This window comes from Pundamilia nyererei, unplaced genomic scaffold (assembly GCF_000239375.1).
Source record: "Pundamilia nyererei isolate P.nyererei 1_Seehausen unplaced genomic scaffold, PunNye1.0 scaffold00018, whole genome shotgun sequence".
NCBI classification, from domain to species: Eukaryota; Metazoa; Chordata; class Actinopteri; order Cichliformes; family Cichlidae; genus Pundamilia; species Pundamilia nyererei.
Window position 1 is genome coordinate 2,325,015 of NW_005187419.1, and position 21,027 is coordinate 2,346,041.

The 21,027-nt window shown below is 41.1% G+C and overlaps 1 protein-coding gene across 1 annotated transcript in view; it reads left to right on the forward strand.

The window, feature by feature from the left end:
* znf385c (zinc finger protein 385C) overlaps window positions 1–21,027 on the forward strand; it is a 56,116-nt gene that overhangs the window by 15,183 nt on the left and 19,906 nt on the right. The window contains exons 2-3 of the mRNA XM_013909026.1: window positions 11,589–11,731; window positions 17,839–17,949. Of these exons, the coding sequence (XP_013764480.1) occupies window positions 11,589–11,731; window positions 17,839–17,949 (254 nt within the window). The remainder of the gene's footprint in view (window positions 1–11,588; window positions 11,732–17,838; window positions 17,950–21,027) is intronic.

The following is a 21,027-nucleotide window of genomic DNA, read 5'->3' on the forward strand; positions in this document are numbered from 1 at the left end:
TTACAGCAATAAATCGCCCTCAGCACATGCTACAAACGCACACACACACACACACACACACACACACACACACACACACACACACACACACACACACACACCCTGTCCTCCTCATCTCCAGCTCTGTCCCTCCGAGGCTTCCTTTCCCCCCCTCCTTTCCTTCCCTTGTCACTTCTTCTCTCAGACACCAGGGCACTCATCACAGAGGTCACGCACCTGTCGCCTGCTGTAAACAGGAAATGAATAATTCAGGACTCTGCACTGGTTGACTGGAACAGCTGATGGTCTCTCTGTGACGAGCAAAGATTCATCCAAAGGATTCGCATTATAATCCTCAGCTGGAATCAGACTAATGAGAAACGCTCTCTCGGGAGAGTCTAAGGACTCACTCAGAGGCAGACTGCACGTCCTTGACCTCTGCAGGCGATAAAGTTAGTTTGAAATGGCAGTCCGTAATGGCACAAAGATCTTCTGCCCCACACGGCGTTTTGCATTTTTAGACTTGTTGGATTTCGCTCACTTAAACAAAGGCCACCTCTACTCTTTAAGGATTTATGTATGAGACTTTGAACCTCAATTTAGTATCAAACAAACTAGAGACATAGTAAAGTAATGACATCCTCAGCACAGAATGAAGTCACAGTTCCTCTGTGGGTTATGCTTCTACTTTTATGTTTGGGTAGTTGGTCCTGCCTCACAGGGATATAAGGCCTGTGAGTTCCTCATATGGAAACTAAGGGAGTGACCCTCCATACTGAATTTGTGGTGAGATGGCAGAACAGAGTGTTCCACCAGTGCTCTGAGAACCAAAGTCAGAACAATTACTCACTCATTTATGTGCACACCCTGCTCAGTGAAACACACAGAAAACAGTGATGATGATGAGTTATCTTTAAGTTAATGTAGGTTAAGTCTTGCTACTCTCAGTCATAGGTTGTTTGCATGAAATAAACCCTGGTTCAGTTACTTTGGCAGAAAAAGCAACTAACCCCAAATAATTTGAGAGTAAGAGAGAGCTATAACTGTTCTTTCCACATTTAAACTGTTTGTTTTTTTCAAAACCACTTAAATTTAGTGACTTTGTCTCAATTTAAAGTTTCATAAGCTCGTTACCTGAGGTTAGACCTCCACTCTGCATGCACAATGTTTCACAACAACAGCACGCTTGGATCAGTGCAATAAAAACTGCTCTTCTGTCATCAGTACAATAGGTTGGATTTTTCCTGGTTTGTTATAAAGCGTTCAGTTTTCTCTTTAGGACTAAGGGAGGGATAATTGTCATACAGTTGCCACCAGCGATGGTGGGTGGACTTAGTGTAGCATATCACAACCATTTAATCTGTTTTACAATGGTAGAACTGGTTACATTTTTTTTTCTCATTTTCACAGTATTTCTGGTTGTAAACAAGAAGTGAGGACAAGACCTATCCATTTGTTTTGAGATTAAAAAAAAACAACTCATCCTTGTTTAATAACAGGGCAGCATGGTGAAGCAGTGGTTAGTGCTGTTGCTTAACAGCAAGAAAATCCTGGAGCGACTGAGGAGTTTTTGTGTGCCGTTTACATGTTTCCCTCAAGCTTGTGTGGGTTCTCTTTGGGTCTCTGGCTTCCTCCCACAGTCTGAAGAGATCCATGAAGTTAAGTTAATTAGTGATTCTAATTTGGCCATAGATGTCAGTGATTGTCTCTTTCTTTGTTAGAATGGCAACTCGTCTAGTGTGTACCCTGTCCCTATCTTTGCCCTATTACAGCTGTATTAGGCTTCTCCTGTAGCAGTGAATTGGATAAGAGAGAGATAGATAGATAGATAGATAGATAGATAGATAGATAGATAGATAGATAGATAGATAGATAGATAGATAGATAGATAGATAGATAGATAGATAGATAGAGGTGGTTCTGTGGTATATAACCCTTTACTTGGGCTTACTGTAAACTAATGAGCATCTCGCTTGTCCTTTAGTAATCTCCCCTCCTATAACCTCACCTCTCGGCTCTGGTTTTCCGATCCTGAGGTGTCAGCCTACAGGGGGAGCTGACCTATAACAGAAAGCCAGTTATATTTGAGAGAAATACCCGAGTAGCAAGCTGAGAGGCAGCAAGCTGCCAGTTGGGGCTTGCGGGTAGCTGGAGTGATTGGTTTTCACTTCTTATCACCACACCAGCAGGTGTCAAAGACATGCGGTACTGCGGCACTCTGGGGGGGATTCACAATTATAACACCCAGGCCACCAGCTCACTCCATTCTGTACCTCCACCTCACCATCCATCTGCACTTCTTTTCCTACTTCTGCCATCAAATGAAATCCTGCCAGCCAGTAGTAACTTAAGAATCCTGTTATAGCCTTGCTCCACTAAACACCTGCACATGTTCTGATAAGAATCCTTATCTGCTCAGTCCCATGTCTCCTCTCTGCACCCAGGCAAAGCAAGAACACTCTATAACTAGAGTTGAAGGTATGTACCACCACCACTGGTGATCACATTGATTGTTTTCAATCGTATTATCCTGTCTGCTACATCATATTGAACAATCAAAAGGAAATAAGTGGCTGCAGCAGAGGAGTGCAGTGTTAAGTCTTTTGCTTTGAAAGTGAAGTAATTCTATTTAAAAACATGCCAGCTGCCGGGTGTGCTCCGCCTGCTGTACAATGCCATATCAGGAATGATCCTTTTATGCTCTTCTCCCATCTTTGTAATTACACGCGAGGAATGAGAGGAGACATCTGCATGCCAGCTCTTTGAGGAGAGGAGGAAGGAGACAACAAAGGGCAGAGCCCTTTCTCACAAAGGCTTTCCAATTTGCAACTTGCAGCTGTTTCTCTTCAGAGAGCGTGAACGGCCTGTCCTCTCTCAGGCTAAAAGTGGCTCACAATCCAATCACTGATCTTTTTTCAGGTTTAGTGCTGACCTTTGTCACACAGTGATGCTTTTCCTGCTTTGTAAGAATCTGTTTACTGTGTCTGAGCCTAGCTGAGTTTTGTCCTTCATTAGCAGGTGTTTAGGGAGGAACTTGATAAGGGACGGCTCATTTTGGGGAGGAGTACAGCTGTACTGTCTGATGTCCAATTCAAAAACCACTCTCGTTCGCATAAGCTAATGTTCACGGATGCTGGTGTTTTGGTACTGTCGTCATTACGCGTATCTATGCATGGGTCGACAACCAGGGCTGTGCACTGCGTGAATCTGACTATGTACAAATATTTAGCAGTGTGGGTCTTGTGTTTGTTTGTTCCCTGGCAATTTCCCACCATTGTTTCACCTTTGTTTAGCTGCATATGCTGTACAGGATTGAAAACCAAATGAGTCTAATGGATCCACAAGGCATGGCACTGCGACCCGTAAATTAAGTCCCACAGATGTGCTTCTGTAGATTAATCTTCCCGCTCATGAGCAATTAGCCTGGCAGTGATGCTGAGGCATGAGGCTGATTTGAAACAATTACAGCCCAGGTTGGGCAAAATTAGCTAGTTCAATTCCCAAGGTCGCTACTGATTGCGAGTGATGGTACTTTCCAAAGCAGCCAGGGGTAATTGGCTTTTAACACCAGCACATTCTTCAGCTAACCTTTTTACCTGGATGTGGACACTAGGTCACTGAAAAAACTCCATCTGTTCAATCATCAAAGATATCAGTTCTTTCTGCATATCTGGTTTAAATTATATTTGAGCTGCTACTGAGTTTGTTTTTTCTCAAACCTCCATTAAAGTAAGTGAGCTGTGAATGAATTATCACTGTGCTAACAGCTGGAGGACTTTTTTTCTTTCTTTTTTTTAGCCACGTTTACTCCCCTGATGTAACTGCACTTTTCCTTCTCAAATAATATAAGACTTTCCTGTTATGTGCATGTGGTAAAAGAAGATAAAAATGATTTGGCCTTACAGCTAAGACTTAAAACGAACAGGAAACCTTTTGTATTTTTATAGCCAGTACACATTTCCATTAAGTTTTAATTTGGCCGTAGACACTTGCCTGATAGCAGAATTTAAATTAGGTGTGTTATGCGAAATGTCTAAAACAAAGACCCTAGTAAAAGGCGAATGAGTGAGGAAAGAGACATTTTGTGAAAAACAAATTCAGGTGGAATGGATTTAGATAATCACGGGTCCATTTGATGGCAAGAAAAAAAATCTGCTCTGCAAAGCAATTTACTGACTGCAAATTCAACCTGCTTTGCAGAAGCTCTTTTGCATAACAATGAATGTAATATACAAGAAACGTACAGTACAATTCTCTCTGCAAGCACTTTGCTGTTGTCATTCATATAAATAAAGGGAAAGTTCTTGCCAGCGATTCTTACAAATCTCACACGAATTGCGGCTGTAAATGAATCATTAATTGTGAAGGGCTTTTCTCCTCTGTGTGTGTGTGTGCGATGCAACTTGATGCTCGTCTAGTGGGGAATTCAGGAGAGGATAGTTCCACTGTGTTTAACATAGCTACAACTTCATTTTCTTTTCCCTTTCGTCATAGCCTCATAACCACCTTTAGTCCCGCATCTTAGTGTCTCAGTGAATGTTTCATCTCTTGCATTTCTCAACAGCTGGGGAGTTAAAATTAGAAAGCTGCCTCTGTCTTGTCCTTATTTACTCTTTTACAAGGCATCTTCCTTACTTGAAGAGCCAAGTACACACATCACACCTCACATATCTACCATAATCAATTTATAATGAGTTGTCACACTTGGCATGATAGCTTTGTGACGCTTGGTTGACCAGCTTGATATTTATTCCTGTAAAAAACTATGTACTTAATCCCGCTTCCACAAATGATTCAATTTGCTGTGGAAATGAACCTTATCGGAGTTCCTGTCAATCCTGCACTGCTTCTAGCCAAAGGTTTTTGCATATTTAGGAGCATGGCACAACTTTGAATTATTTTATTCAGTATTGTTTGTTTTTAACATGACTCTTTAAACTGGAGTAATGTCATTCACGGTAATGATGGTGGATGGTGAGGGGGTTAATGTTGACTCTCAGACAAATGTTTAAATTTTACCTTTGATTGTTTTCACCTTTCCAGCTCTATCTGTTTATTAAAGTTAGTTTTGTTTTCATCTAAATGGAAAGGTCCAACAGCTGTCATTATTTTTGAAAACCAAAGTGATGGGATTAAGAGAAGTGTGGGGGACTTATTAAAGCAGCTCACCCTCCGGCTTAAAAGCAAAGAAACAAAAATAATGTTTCTTTCCTGCTTTTTTTCTGGTTTTTAGTCACACTGAAGTTCTGTGTACAGCTGCTGTTGCTGCACCAGAGCAATGACTGGCCAACGGCACCATCTGCATAAATGAATGTGTTTGATATTTTCCTTCTCCGCCTCCTTTTTCCCATGTAGCATCAGGAATCAAAAGCATCTCTGCTGCTTGCCTTTAGAAGACTGCCTCGTAGGGTCTCACAGTGGGGAAGCCGAGCAATTTGTCTCTTGATGGCTCCGGGCTTATCGTCTCTGCTTGACAGATGGGCATTGCCTCTGCTCAGGTTGGGTTTGGTAGCAGAGCACAGCTCACTGCTTGACAGAACTCATTACAGACACACCCCAGGAGAAGAAGCATCTCCACAAGGTCCTGCTACTGGGCCCCCACGACTCACAACGGAGCCAAATACTGTAAACCTAAACACACTCCTGAAAGCCTTTCTGATGTTTTAGATTGAATGTGAAATTTAGGAATAATTGCTTGCAACCTGCCACTAGCTAGAACATTTGAGATATTATAATTTCACACATGACTAACTATTATTATTATAACACCGTAATATTAAAAAAGACACAAATTACAGACAATTAAGCTAATTTTGTACTTTTGTACTTTTAGAATGAAATATGAATAAACAAATTACAGCAAAGCCAGGCTTTGGTTAGTAAGTTTGTCTGATGAAGCACTGTTGATGCTGAAGCCAAAGGCTGTAGAAAAATCTCAGATCATATTTTATTTATTGACAAAAAATAGCTCTCTCTATACCTTTGTTTAAACTGTAAAAGAACTGCCTGAGGCCTATAAAACATTAAAAATGTTTTGCATACTTAACTTACTTCATACATTGTTTCATTTTGTGTTGGTAATTACAGAAATGACCCCAGTGAAGTAGGACAGTAAGGCTAGCTGAGTACAGGTGAGGCTCTGGGGTTGACAGAGAGGTAAACGCAAAACTTTCACGGTCTGACTTTGAATATTTCCTCTAAAATTGCATGTGAAAAAAAGTTATAAAGTCATCTCTCTTCCTAAGCATGCTCTACTTTCAGTCGGGGGTCAAACTGTGCTTAGCCTTGCATATAATCAGGCCACATGGAGCAGGCTGCCACCTTCTGCAATCCAGAGTAAAGAAGGGGAAAGGAGGCCAAAACTAAATATGAAAGATTTTTTTTAATGAGTAGATTAGCTTAAAATATAAAAGAAGCAACTGTGCTGAGATTGAATTTAATACTCATAAAAATTCTTAGTGGACAAGCACACCTCACCATTCAGACATCAGAAATCAAAGAGTTGGGACTCTGCACTGTTCAAATATTCCTTGTACATATTTACCTTCTAAACTATATATGGCTCTGACACACACTGAAATACAAACTGCCGTGTGTAGCACAAACAATTATCAACTTACACACTTCAGTGCATAATATCTAGCCACAGTGCAGCCAGCACGGCAAGCCGAGCGACCCCGAAAAAAAGAGCAAAAACACAATTCGAATAAATAAATTTAAAAAGCTTTAAGCTAAGGTGGAAAAATGAGAGATGGGAAGCAGGGGAGCTAAAATGAGAGGGTTCTTTGGAGAGGGAAAAAAATTAATTGCATGCCACTGAGAATATATTCTACTTTCTCGCTGAAACACAGAAATTGCTTACACACATAACAATCTCCAAAAGGTCTGGTTGAAAGCAAAAACAGTTGCAGCTCATAGTTGTAATACTAGTGTTCGTATCATGATGGACAGAAGCATACAGGTCATCGTATTTCACGCTGAGGAAATGGTCAAATTGGCTTAATGGATTGCTAAGTGAAGTTCCTTCATGATCTGTTTAGTGGTTCATGTAATCAGTCCAGCCACATCTCTCAGCTTATCTTGCAGATTATCAGCATAACTAAAGGAGCGGGTGGTGGGGGAGTGGGGATCTTTAATTAAAGCTGATTGTATTTAATGTTCTTGTCCAGACTATAATAGTTCCCTCAGTGGCCCCCACACCACCACCTGACCGAGTAGAAGCTAATTGGCTGTTAGGAGTTACTTATCTCTTTCACTCCTGGATTCTCTCTCCAATCTTTGTCTCTTTCTGTCTGTCAGTGACATCCAGAGGCAGCGCAATGTCAGTTTGTGCCCTCAAATAGCTGTGAACCTCTAATACACTATGAGCCTGATTTACAGTTTCCAAGCATAGAGCAGTTGAAGCAGTCGTTTGTATGCATAGCATGTCTTGGGTTACTTCATACCACAGTGAAAAAGATGTTCTATTAGTTTCATTACTGTAACTAAAAAGCTCCACTTCTCTATTTTTACACAGAGTTGTAGTTGTTGCCTCTTCCTATGCTGTCAGATCTAGTCCCATCAGCACCTCTGAGGCAGGGCAGCAGCCGCTGGGAAGTTCGCAGGGCGACTGGGGGATGGTGAAACAGTGTGGCAACAGTGTGGCAGATGCACAATGAGCCACATCGTGTTATGACTCTGAGTGTGCGTGTCAGAACTCGACTGTGTGCGTATTAGGAACATGAAGGCTACAGTCACTGACTGAATTATGAAGACCGTGCTAAACATCATCAAAAGAGAGGTTATAATGTGTACTTGGCAAGTGACAAAAGAAGCATCCGCATGGTTCAGTGTAATTATGTTCACGTTGTGCCTGCACTTAGTGCTCATCAATTCACCAGTCAGCAATTTCCCTTGCAAATCCATGTTCATTTAAGTTCAGATATGTAGATATTCATCATCACAGCTGGATAATCAGATCAGAGGCCTAATGATGAAGGTCTTACTGACAATCTGACTGTTACTCAGCAGGCAGCCACAGCTGAGCATCAGGGATGCGGTACACAATGTCCTCTAAATATGTGGAAATCATATGTGGAATTGTAAAGTAAAGGTTTTTACTCCAGTGATCCCACAATCACGTCTCTACAAAGAAAAAATAAAAATGATGCAAAACTGGAGACTTGGACAAATACATCTCTGATATGTTCTTTTAAAATGTTCTTAAGCAAAGGATTTCATCATGTTTCCTTCTGCACCAAGCTCCATAGGAAACTTCATAATAAGACTTTTTGTTTCTCTTAGTCTAACCTTTGAGTTGTGAACTGGAGAGCTTGTCAGCAAGAATGGTCATGTACTGTTTTGTCTCTTTATACCAACTGTACATCCACTGTCATGAGGGTCCTTAGAGGTCTACAGCAGTACAGTTTCCTATTCAGCTTCTGAGGGCTGAGGACAAAGTTTAATGAAACCCTAAAATTTAGATACTAATATTAGTTAACCTTGCAGATTTGGAATAAATGTTGCCAGCCCAGTTTTGTGATATCTGAGATTGAATTAAAGGCTTGGGTCAATTAGGGTGAATCAATCATCGTATGTCCAACCTTAAAGGGCACCTGCTTGGAGCAAGTTGATCTCAGGTGAAATTGTATGTCATCTTGGACAACAACAGTATGGAGAAAAAGAAGGTGGAGATCCACTCACCGAACTTCAAGACCCTGCTGTGCCAGCAGCTATCCACATAATTACACTGGGCCACAAATAGAAAGGTTTTCTCTCCTCCCAGACCCTCTCCTTTTTTTCCCCTGTGCTGCTCAGCAGTGAGAATATATGCAGAGCACTGAGGAGAGATGGGGTATTTAGATGTGAGAAAAGGCAATTTGTCAGAAACCTAAGAGAGCACTGGAGTACTGACAAGAGGATTACAGTAGAAGGACTTGGGGGTTGAAGGGCTAATTCTGCAATCGTGAAAGAGGGACGGCTCAGTGTGCCTGCATGTATACATTAGAATCCATTATTTTTCTCAGGTGTGCATGTAGAAAATAATTGAAAAATCGCTGCTTGAATTCCACGACTCAAATGCGCCTCACAAACACACATATCCGAGTAGATACAATGTGACGGTGGCTGTTGTGTAACCAAGCCCAGTGAGTCATGAGAGGGAGGAATGCGCTGTTGTGATGGGAGGAAGAGGAGGGAGCCTGCCTGGGGAAGGACTGGCAGAGACAGTCAGATCCGTTAGCAAAGTCATCTGGGAGAGAGAACGAGGCTGGACATTTGGTTTCAGGCCTTGCCTCAACTGCCAGTGGTTGTCTGGGCCACAAGTGAGGCATAAATAAATCTAAGCCTTGATGCAGACATAACTTTGGACAGAAAGAGCATATGTGCACCTAACCACATATGCATGCAAACGCATATGTAGAGGAACACGCACATGAGTGGAACATTTGCAGAGTGATGGGAGGTTAACGGAAGTAGAAGGCTAAAAGAAAAATAAATCCACTGTCCTTACTAACATACACACACACAAACACAAGAAATGGGGATGTACTTGCTTTAAAAAGTAGTTCTAGTAAAATCCCGTACAATATGCGTCAAGTGCAAAATTATACCTTGTTTGATTTTATGTGTGTGTGTGTGTGTGTGTATTTGTGTGTGTGTTGACTTCCCGCTTGCCCTCGGAGCTATTTGTTTTCAGATGTGCGTAGGCAGTTTTGTTTATATGTCTTACTGTGTATGTTTGATTCTCGTCTAGTACATGCAAGCCGAGCGCACACACTCCCTCGCTTGCTGTCATACATGCCAGGATTCAGGCTGTGCGTCCATTGCAGTGTTATCATCCAAAGAGGCAAACAGCCAGCCCCTGATTTAATAAGCTGCCTAGGGAGTCACATAGAGGTGGGGAAGCACTATCAGCTGATAACTGTCCTCCCTGCGAGCCCAGCTTTTTTTTCTCCTCTGATAGTCCTGCCAAGAGAAGACTCAGCTTTTCCTTGTTTTTCTGTGTGATTGTGAATGTTGCGAGTAGGAGCGATCCCCTGCCGGCTGCTGCCCACGTGTCTGTAGGCTGCGTCCGTCCTGTGCTGACTCTTTCAGTGTCAGACAGACAGCAGAGGAGATCCCACACATGGCAAAGGCAGGCCTGAGCCCAGTGCTGAGAAGCATATGCTCAAGGCTTTAGTGTTTCAGCCCCCCACCCACCAAATACACACATAACTGCCAATCCTGCCAAGCCGCAAAAAGCCATGGGCCAGACTACTGACAGATTCCCCATCTATCACTGTGTTCCGCGCTTTACACAAGCCATACAGCTATATCAACATCGTACCGCAACCTTGACAGCAATTTTGAGAGAAAAAAGGTCCTACAAAGATGCCACAACAAGCAAGAAAAAAACCAACACAAAATTTTGCAGAGCACCAACTGCGCTTTATTTTGACAGCTTCTGTTATTTTGTTGGGTGTGATGGCTTTGTAGCAGTGTTTGAGCAGTCTTCTGGTGATCTGTGAGTGGAATAGCTCTGTATTTTATCCAGTCTAGTCTTTCTAGCAATGATGTTCGAAGCTGATGCTAAAAGAATCATGTACTGGATGTGTAGGATATTGGACAATGTATATAGTTATGTAATTACATAGTTAGACATGGACCAAAGATCTTAATAATTTCCATTGCTTTTAATGTTTTATTGTCAAAGGTTAGTGAGGGTGGTGTATGCCTATGCAGCTATCCTGGGAAAATCCTAGAAACCCTTTTAATGGTTGTCAAACCACATCTTCACTGATACATACTGAGGTGTGAAAACACGCCATTAATGGTACACGGGATGTCTTCAAATCTCGTCTTTATTGGGGAAAGAGTTAAAGGATTCTTTTTTATTGTCAAGCTTTTGTATTTCTGTGGTGCTGATGTTTTTCTACAGTTGGTGATTGTTTTTTTTTTCTGTGTGCGACTACCTCAGTATAAATGTGTATGGCACAACAGCTCACATGATAGGCATACTTTCAGGTGGCCACCGTGACCCGCAGCTGACATCGAATGATTGATCCTGTTGCTGGGATAAGTGCCTGCACACTGCTGAGCACACCGGTCTACTGAAATGCAGCCAGGCGGAAAATTAGAAATCTCTTCATCCCTGATCCATTTGAAATCTGATAACTCCTATCTTCCCCTCTTGCAGGCACCTTTTCTTAGCCAATAAATCAGTAATTAAATAATGTGTTTATGTGTATGTGTGTGCATGTACATAAGGGGCAGGTGAGTGTCCTTGGGGGGGATGAGTATGGATAGTTGAGGTGATTGGGGTATTTAACACTGCCCATCCACCCTCAAACACACAGGTACGTCTTTAAACACATTGTGTTGTCCCAAGTACAAGCGCCTGCCTAGTCACAAATGGAAGTGTACACATACAAACAAGTTTCACAGTGAGTGCTTGGTGACAGCTGGAGGTGTAATGGTGCCTCTGGTATCAAATAAATCAAAGTCAGGCCTCCCCTGAGCACTGCGTTTGTCCCCTTCGTAGCCAGCAGTGTAGTTGCTCTCCTACAGTTGCACTGAGACAGAAATATCTCTCATGTGAACATTTCATAATGCTTCTTAACTTCTAACATCAGTCTTGTTGTGTTGTCCAGGTACATCGGCCCAGGGCAGCCCACTTCTGGCTTCCCTCCCCGTCCCAGGACGACCTCTGCAGCCTCAGCTCGACCTCAAACACCTCCTGCCCTTCAGACTCAATGGATCCTCCCCACTTAGCCTGTTCCCTAACTTTAATACGGTGAGTCTAGTGGGTCTAGTGGGTACTAGTCATAATAAACCTTACTTTTAGAAAAAAAATGGACTGAAAAATAAGACGTTGAAGTCATTTGAGAACAATGTTCAATGTCAGCAATACTCTGTAAAAAAACAGTTTAACATTTTGTCTCATCTTTCAAAGCATACTTTGAAAGTTACACAGAATTTGAGGCAAGGCCAATTTTTTTTTAAAATCTAATCAGCTACAAAAAAAAAAATCACACGCTGAAGGGTATTGATTAGAAGACAACACACAGGAGACATATTAGCCTGATTTCGTTCTCTGTGGCAGCATGAGGCATATTTTTATGGTATAAGGGTCGGGGTACTTGTACACATACTTCATCATTTTTGTGTCAATATGCCCCTCATGCCAACTCTGTTTATATCAGGGGGTGTTACAAAGAAATACAGGCCTATAAAGCTGTGTCATTATTGCTACCTATTCTGTTTGTCACTATATCAATACTTTTCCTGCTACACCACAGCCTCCAGTGCTGTGCCCAGGCTTTATCCTAGCTTTAGGTTACAGTTTTTAATGAAGCAAGGTTTGACCTCTGAATATTGCTTTGGTGACTTGTGTCACTATATTTGATTTATTTTGGTTTAAAATGTAAAATTGGGTAGACATGCAGGCATTTTTTAAAATAATGCAAGTGTGTATTTGTAAATACATTTGAGACACAGAAACACAGTTTTTTCCCCATTTCTTTATTGAAAAGGTCAAATATAACATAGTTTGAAAGGCTTAAAATAGTATTTTTCCAGCAAAAAGATGATTCACAAAGAAAAGCATTGCAAGCTTAAACAATCTGTGGAAACTGGACAAGTGGGAGATAAAAACAAGATGTGGAAGACCTGAAAAATTATCTGCTGCAAATGAAAATGATGGCCTTAAGAAATAGGTGGAAAAAAATCCAGCAAAGACCTGACACAGGACCTGAGTGATGCATCTGCTCCATATGAAGACAGAAACTACTGTCAGATTTTGACCCACCATGCATTACCATCTGGTAAGCGTCTCACTGGCAACAGTTTTATTTGTCCGCATGACAATGATCTTAAACACACTGCCAATAAAGTAAACGCATAGCTTGTTAGAAGACAATAGACCACTATCACTCATAGACAGCCCCCAAATATTGACTTTTAAGCCCAATAAGAATGTACAAACTGTGTCTTTGCTTTGTTTTGGGGTTTTTGTTGTGTGAAAAATGACCACACACACACACACAGTCCGTCTCAGGAATTTAGAGACATACTAAATGTTTTTCTTTTTCACTTCGCATCCAAATGTAGATTTTCTTCTGTCACTTTTCATCCTGTTCCCAAAATTGTTTAGACATCTGGCAAAGCTGTCTTCAGTGTCTTTTAAAGATCTTTTCACCACATTTTTGCTACTTGGGGCTTTCCTACAGATAGAGTTAGTCGAGGTCAGCTGTGTTCTCACTACTGGAAATACTTCATAAGCTTTAGGACAGGGTTAGAGCATGTAGAGTGTGACAGCCACTTGCTTGCATCTTCACAAAAATACAAGTAGATATACTATAGAGTGCACTGGGAATGTGGCAGGTTAAAAACTATTTAATATCCCGTCCGATCACACTGTATTGGATATTTGCCTTCTCACTTTCTCCTCCACACATTAGGTAATGTCTAGGGAAGTTCAGGATTGCAGTTTATGTGTAAAAATAGCCTCTGTTTCAAACATCACCCACAAACCATTCAGTTTTCAAGCACATTGACTCTGATGGCTCAGTCTCTGGAATTAAAAGCTTATATCTTTGATCCTTTATTTTCCAGCACTGTGGTCATTGTCATTTCAAGTGTGTATGTGTGCAAGCATTTTTTGATTTCTTTGATCCTACTTTTCCACTCTGCGTGTGTGTAGAAGAGTGTGCCACAGTGTCCAAGTGTTTTCAGTCCTTTCATTGCAATATGAAACTATTTCCAGTTCTGTGGTCTGTAAATGGAGTATAAGCTAGAGATTTAGCTCCTGCATACACTTTTACACCTTTTGAAACTGTACATATAAAAAGTAGGATGAGAAAGAGGGAGATTCAGTCATCTGTCTGTCTGGCTGGTTCTTTACAATGGAGGACATGTGTGAGGGGGTGGATGAGACATAAATGTTTGCTCTATGATGTGTATTTGTGTATGTAGGGGGCTGCCAGCCTGTGTGAAAAGTGCAGCTCTTTTTTTTTTCTCATTTGTTCAACCGCCTACTGCTTTGGGTCATGAAGTCGGCTATACTGCCCTGTGGAGGATTGAGCAAAAGCAGCGTGGTAAACATTCACTCCTCTAAAACCTCATGTATTTATATTAGTGGTGGAGGCAGTGGGGTAGGTGTCTGTCAGTGTTTTGTCTGTGTTTCTCTTGTGTTTCAATGGGAAAATTGCTGTTTTTATTCTCCAACCAATGTCTGTGCCTCACCATTCTAATTTGGGGTTTTAGTTTTGCACATTATGCTTCCCTATTAGAGAAATAAAAGCATCCATATAAGTAAAAGCTATTGGAGACGGAAAAGGCAGTAGATTACCAATGAATGCGGCAAGGTAGTACAAAGGAAATCGTTTTTACCGAGTCGCAATACTGTTCAGTCTGCCATTGTTAAATAGAATACAACTCGCAGTAGGACTTGGAATCTACCACAACCACAATGCAGAAATTATGATAACCACGGAAATAACATCAAATCAGTGTCGCTTCAGTCACGGGAGGAGATGATTAGCCCCCATAATACACAGTCTGACAGTGCAGCTGTGGCATTAATCACAAAGTCCATTCAACAAAGAGCCCCGGGTTCTCTTAGCCTTGATAAGGCACACGTTGTCCCAGACGTGTGCAGGAGGGAAGATGAATGCACCTGTCTCCAAAACCAAATATCCTCCGGTTCCCCTGGTGTCCCTTCTTACATCCTCCCACTGCTCCACCCTCACTCCTCATCCCTTTGTGTGTCTCGTTCTCTCTCTCTGTCTCTATCTATCTACCCTGAAAGCCCATCACGGACTCAGCCACCCGGTGCAGGATAAGTTCTGTCTGCACTAGGATGGCAGGGTAGAACCGAGGGCTTGGACAAAAGACGCATTTATAGCAGTCGGTTCAGGATGGCTGCAGACAGACAATGGACACATTCTTCAGTTCCTAAAACAAACGGCTGTGCGCAGCCTGCTTTTCTAAGGTGGACAGAGGGCAGCAGGAAGAGCTAGGTTTACCTTGGTCAGGCTACAGTTGGTAAAAGGAAACAGCCATTTGCTTCCAAAGATATCTCTGTGTCATGTAGAGGAAACCAAAATAAAGCAACAATGGTAAAGAGCCCTGAGGGAGAGATGTACCTGCAGCACGAAGGTTTCATTGTCAGATGTGTTTATATTCCTTTTCACACCTGGCCATGAGGAAGCCGTAGTAAATAGACTCTATCCTTGCAGAAGAGGCAGCTACCTTGGACATGGCACAGTTTTTTGCAGTGTGGAAGAGTCTGATGTTTTTTAACCTTATGTGCCAGAAACAAAGCAAAGCAGTATGCCATGAGCACGCCAACACTCTTTGATCTCTGGGCAGGTGAGGCTGTCAGCACAGCCACCAGTGTAGTTTCAGTAAGCGTAGCGGTATCATTCAGTGTGTGAAGAGTGATCTCCCCGTCCCTCCGGAGACCCTTCTCTCAAACGAGCTGAGGAATAGAGTGGGTCAGACCCTGTACAAGCCTGGGGCAAGATCCAAGGTGATTGTTATATGTGATACCACGCTGAAAGGTGCCCCAGTGAAATCAGCTGTCACTGTGGAATGCAGATCTTATAATGAAGCCTCAGGTTTCACCCTGCTGTTTATAGTATGGTGTTCTGGGACTCTCTGCTGTCTCTTCATAGGCAGTTAAAACAGTTTTAGTCTGTCTAAAACCTTCTGCAGTAAACACTTCATTGTGGGCTGCAATGACTCATAAAGTTTAAGCAGTGAAGTTTTGGAGATTACAATGAAAATACATTCTTAAAGAAGAAACTCTTTTCCCTGTAGATTCTTATGGTGTAGGTGTTGATTTATCTAACAGTTTAAGCACCACACTTCCCCCATTAATATCACCGCTGCAATACAACGCACAAAAGTGTAACTCACTAAAGGATAAGGATCATCTTGGTTCTGCATCATCTTTTCATTCAAATTGAAAAGGTGATTGTTTGCGTGAGGTGGTGTTTCATACCTGAAACCCATCAAGATCGTCATCCAAACACAGAAGCAGTTACTTAATTTAGTCAAAGTCGATGTGACAGCAGCAAAACATCTCTTGTCTTTTGTGCTTAAGTAAAGAAAAAAAAATTACATCCAGCGAGTTTGAAAAATAATAGATCTGAGCTTTCTAGGAGGAGAAAACTGTGTTTTCATCTTTACTTTAGAATTCTCAAAAACTCAGGTGTACAAAAATTGGGAGATTAAAAAAAACAATACCATAATTGCAATCAGTGAATACAATCAGTTGATTTACAACAAGTAGAAATGCAGCATGTGGTACTAGAAAGTGGTGTTTACCCTGGAAGTTGCATTTCTTAGGTAGAAAAATAACGAAATCTTGGAGGAGTAACATATTATCTATCGAGAAATAACTTGAGTTCATTCAAGGCCATCTAAACTCTTTTAGGGATTGTGCCATTTTTTGTTCTTTAGTATTACTATTTTATTAACTCCTTCGCTGAATATTGCACAGTATGTCACTACTGTTGTAGTAATTCCACCAAACCACAGTTGCACTTTAACAAAGTGAGATGGAAAACCCTTTGATCTTAGTTATCTTTGATTTATTTAATTTTTCTTCCTTTTTTATTGAACAGCAGCTAAGCATATTTTTTGGGAAGCATAAGAAAAAGCGTATTTACTTTTATACTTAAAATAGTCTAATTTCTCTCCTTCAGTTTGGCAGTTCACCAGCAGCTTGACTACAGTAATTAGCTTGCATGCATAATAAGGTGGCGCCCTGTCACCTTATCTCTTCAAAATGAAGTTTGCCCTCGTCTAGTGCATCAGAAGGAGTTTAGCAGTACGACTCTTAATGAGCATCTTTAATCAAAATAAAGCCTCTGGTAATGTTCCGTGTATGTAAGCCAAAGAGCTACTGATGATCAGAAAATCTGTATCACGTGCTGACAGGAACCGAGTTATTCTCTTTACATTAAAGGGTAAGGCAGCCTCATGCTGACATTACAGAGTAACCTTTTAATTTGTTTCAGTTTCATTTCATAAGCTCAGCTGTCACTGAAATATACTCTCTGTTTCTTTTTACATTTAATATATTTTTATTAATAGTGGTATGCTTTGACTTTCATGTGAGGAGTATTCTCCATGCCCTCTGGTTGCACACAGCAAGAGCTCAGACTGTGGTGATCCCACAGCAGAAATGGGTTGCCTTTTGATTCTAACATTACCTTATCATCAGTAGCATTTAATGCTTTCCAGTTTTTTTTTTATTATTATTTCCATCTTGTGTATTCAAAAATAGCTTTTCCTTGTTTTCCTTATTTTCTGCCATCCGTATATCCTGTTAGTCTGTTCTTATAATAAAGCTCATAAGAACCATGGCCAAAGCTCCAAATAATGAGGTCAGAGTATGTAAACATAATTCTTGAGTCAAAAGCCCGGACTTCAGACTGTCTATTGATATTTTTTTCTATTCCTATTCCCATACAGAGCTGGGAATATTTTTTTCTATCCCTTGCTCTGTATGATCTATCGCAGGCATACAGCTGTGGCTGTGAGGACTTCCCATTTACCTGCTGTTTATTTGTTTACCAGGGGGAAGCCAATCAAAGCTGGCATAAAAGGCAGAGTGACTAGTGGATGAATTTAGGGGTTGGACCAAGGCCTAATAAGGATTACATTGATCTATGAATCATGCAGGGCTGCTCTAGAGGAGCCTGAGAGTAAAGATAGTTTGGAGTTGCAAAAAAGAATATCCACACTGATGCACAACTCGCCACCTTTAAAGGAAAGTGAATTTATGGGAACTAACCTCACCTCTGAAACAAAGTAGCTTCTATCATTTGGGAAAATAAAATTATATAGAACTAATATAGCTTATACTTGTCATGTGTTTCTGTTTCTCAGATGGACCCTGTCCAGAAGGCTGTGATCAACCACACTTTTGGTGTTCCACAGCCACTCAAGAAGAAACAGATTATCTCCTGCAACATTTGCCACCTGCGCTTTAACTCGACGGTAAGACACGCTGCATTGGCTTTATGTTTCGGTGTTTATGAGGAAGAAAGAGATAATGTTGGACTACAAGGCAGGGAAACAGACAGTACGCCAGACTGTGTAATTTAAAACATAAAAGCACACTATGCTAGAAAGTGAGTCTGGCCTCAGAGAAGATTGTTTTGGGCTTCTGCTATCTTCTTGAATTTATGTCACGATCAGCATTTTGGTTTTAGTTTGTTATGTTTAAGTCCTTTAGGTTTTCTAAGTTCATTCTATCATGCCTAGGTTGTCATTATAGTTCTTTGTTTGTTAGTTTCCCTTTGCGTTTTCTACCCCTGTATTAAGTCTCCCCTGTCCTATGTGTTTCATGTCTGCATGTCATTTGTTGTTCATGTTGTCATGTCTGTCTCATTGTATTTGCTGGTTTAATTTGAAGAGGTCATGTGTTCCTGTGTTCATTGAAGAGTAGAAGTTTTACTCTTCTACTGCATGTCATTATGTTCATTTGTGTCAGCTGTTTTTCCCCATGTGTTTCCACTTCCCCTGATCACCTCCTGTGTGCTTTTAGTCTGTGTGTGTTCATTCCTGCCTTGTCCGAGCGTCTGCTATCCTACCTTGTCTCCATGTCCATGTCCATGTCCATGTCCATGTCCATGTCCATGTCCATGTCCATGTCCATGTCCATGTACATGTCCATGTCCATGTCCATGTTCCAGGGTTTTGTTTTGTTTTGTTATGTTATGTTTAGCTCAGCCAGTTTAGGTTATAATTCAGTTTTGTCTTTGCTTTAGTTTTTCTTTGCTAAAATCAGCCTTCAATAAACGGCTCATTTCCAGTTAATATTAAGTCTTGTTATTTTGCGTGTACGCACTTGGGTCCAACCTCTCCACTCCCTATAGTCTGCCTCTGCCAGACTGTGACAATTTAGTTCTTATTATCTTTCTCCAATTACCTCAGATCACTGCATTTTTGCATGCTGTGTGCGTTTGTGTGTCATCTGTGTGTGTATAAGGAAATGCGAAAAAGGTCTGAGTGTTTCCCTTTCTCCAAATGATGGTATATTTAAATGAAAAATTGGTCATTTGATTTTTATTTCTATGTAAAAGTTTGTTCGGTTTTGCTTTCTTGTGAGTTGTTTTGGTATGAGGGATTAGACAGCAGGGAAAGCTGCCGTTTATCAGCAAAGAGCAGAAACAATCAGCCGCCACAGCAGGAAGCAGCATTCTCGGTTCCCTACTCCATTTTTGCCACCCTCGCTAAAGCACATGGATATACACATACATGCACACACAAACGTGCAGACTAGATTGCATACACAGAAAAACATCCCATGACATTTTATGCATATTTACATAAGCAAGAAAATGTCCAGAAAGCCAGAAGACTTCTTCGGTCTAGGCACAGCTAAGCGCACACACTCGCTGTCACACACTTTTATTTGGACTCCATCTTCAAAGAAGGTCTGAGGCACAGGAGACAGGGAGCTGAGGGGGGAGCAGAGATGCAGTCGTGCTCTTCACACACTAGAGCAAATCCCATTCCCGGCCTCTGCACACCGACTTAAAGAGGAGTGTCAGGTCTGACTGTAGCTTTATCAGTCTCTCAGAGAGCATGAATACTTTTCTAACACTTCCATGCACCCTCCTTAGAGTTTGCTCAGATATTATACCAACTTATCCTTATGCATAATGCTCAAAGGGGAAATAAGTAAGCTCACTTTGCTGCTCAGTAGAGCACAAATAGACCTTAAAGAGCAACTTAACACCAGCTGACAATCTTGTTTTTAGCAATTCCTCAGTGGTTTGACCTTTCACCCACCTGCAGTGATGCAGAGGTGTACTCTGGGGTGTATCTTTGATGGATGTTTCCAGGTTTCTAGTATTTGTGCTAAGTTTATAGGCTAACCAGCTACTTGTGCTAGCCATACAGACAGATATAAATTATGGGAAAAAATCTGATGAGGCGATGTTGTGCAACCGGATGGGGGGAATGTCACTGGCATGGTTATCCCTGTTGGGCCAGTGTAACAGCCCTTGGTAACATTTTATGTGGCCCAAAACTACAAGCACGATTGTATGTTTCATTCCACAACAGTAGTAGTAGTGCAGAACAAGAAAGCATTTCTCTTCAATTTAAACTCTTCTGTTATGTATTTTATAACACTGAAACGTAGAGCTGGTGTCAAAGAATGTAAAAACCACCACAGAAATTTTTGATGATCTATAAACCACCTGAAAAAGGACCGTACCAACATGAACCAAAATAATTTCAAGAGATTAATAACCAGTGGGGGACTGGCTGTTGGGAGCGCTGCATGTCAGTCTGTTGGCCTGAGAGTTGGTTTGGCCTTGAACTTGAGCAGCAATTTTACAAAAACAATCATTTGGTACAAGATGCACATTAGATGCAGTTCTGTCACTCTCACCTATACACTGTATGATCTTGCCACAGGATCCATGGCACGCAGGTGTGCACCTTTGTTTCGACAGGCAAGCCTGTCTATGTTAGACAAGTCACCTAGTGTATTGTTAAAGGAAAGGCTGGATAGACATGGCGAGACTACAAAAACAGATAAATACATGTACAGGGACCAGGTTATTCAGAAATTCTAGCATAAACAAAACTTTCAGAATTCAGCCAAAGATAGGCTACTTAGTCACAATTTTTAAAATTTGTAATAATTATAATTTTCATATACAAATATAGTGGAAAAATGTCAGACTTCTGAAATATGTGTTAGTAGAACATATAATAGACTAAAATATCTATATATGTTCTTTTTCTGTACAGTTTGTACAGAACAGTACAGAATACAAACACAGAATACAAACACTCGCACCATATTTCTTTTTAAAGACATGTCTCAAAGGGTAAATCATCACTTTTTCTGGTGACCCCATTTTGCATAAAAATATTTCTATTTTCATGGCTCTGGTCACCTTGAGGATAAGAAGAGGTTCCATCCGTAAGGCATGAGGGGTCACTAAGCGTTATGTGAGCTTATAAGTTGTTGTCACCAGATATAAATCCAATTGACACACAGAAAAAGAAAACCAGCAACTTCTTATGACATGTTTTTGTCACCAGTCTCTATTG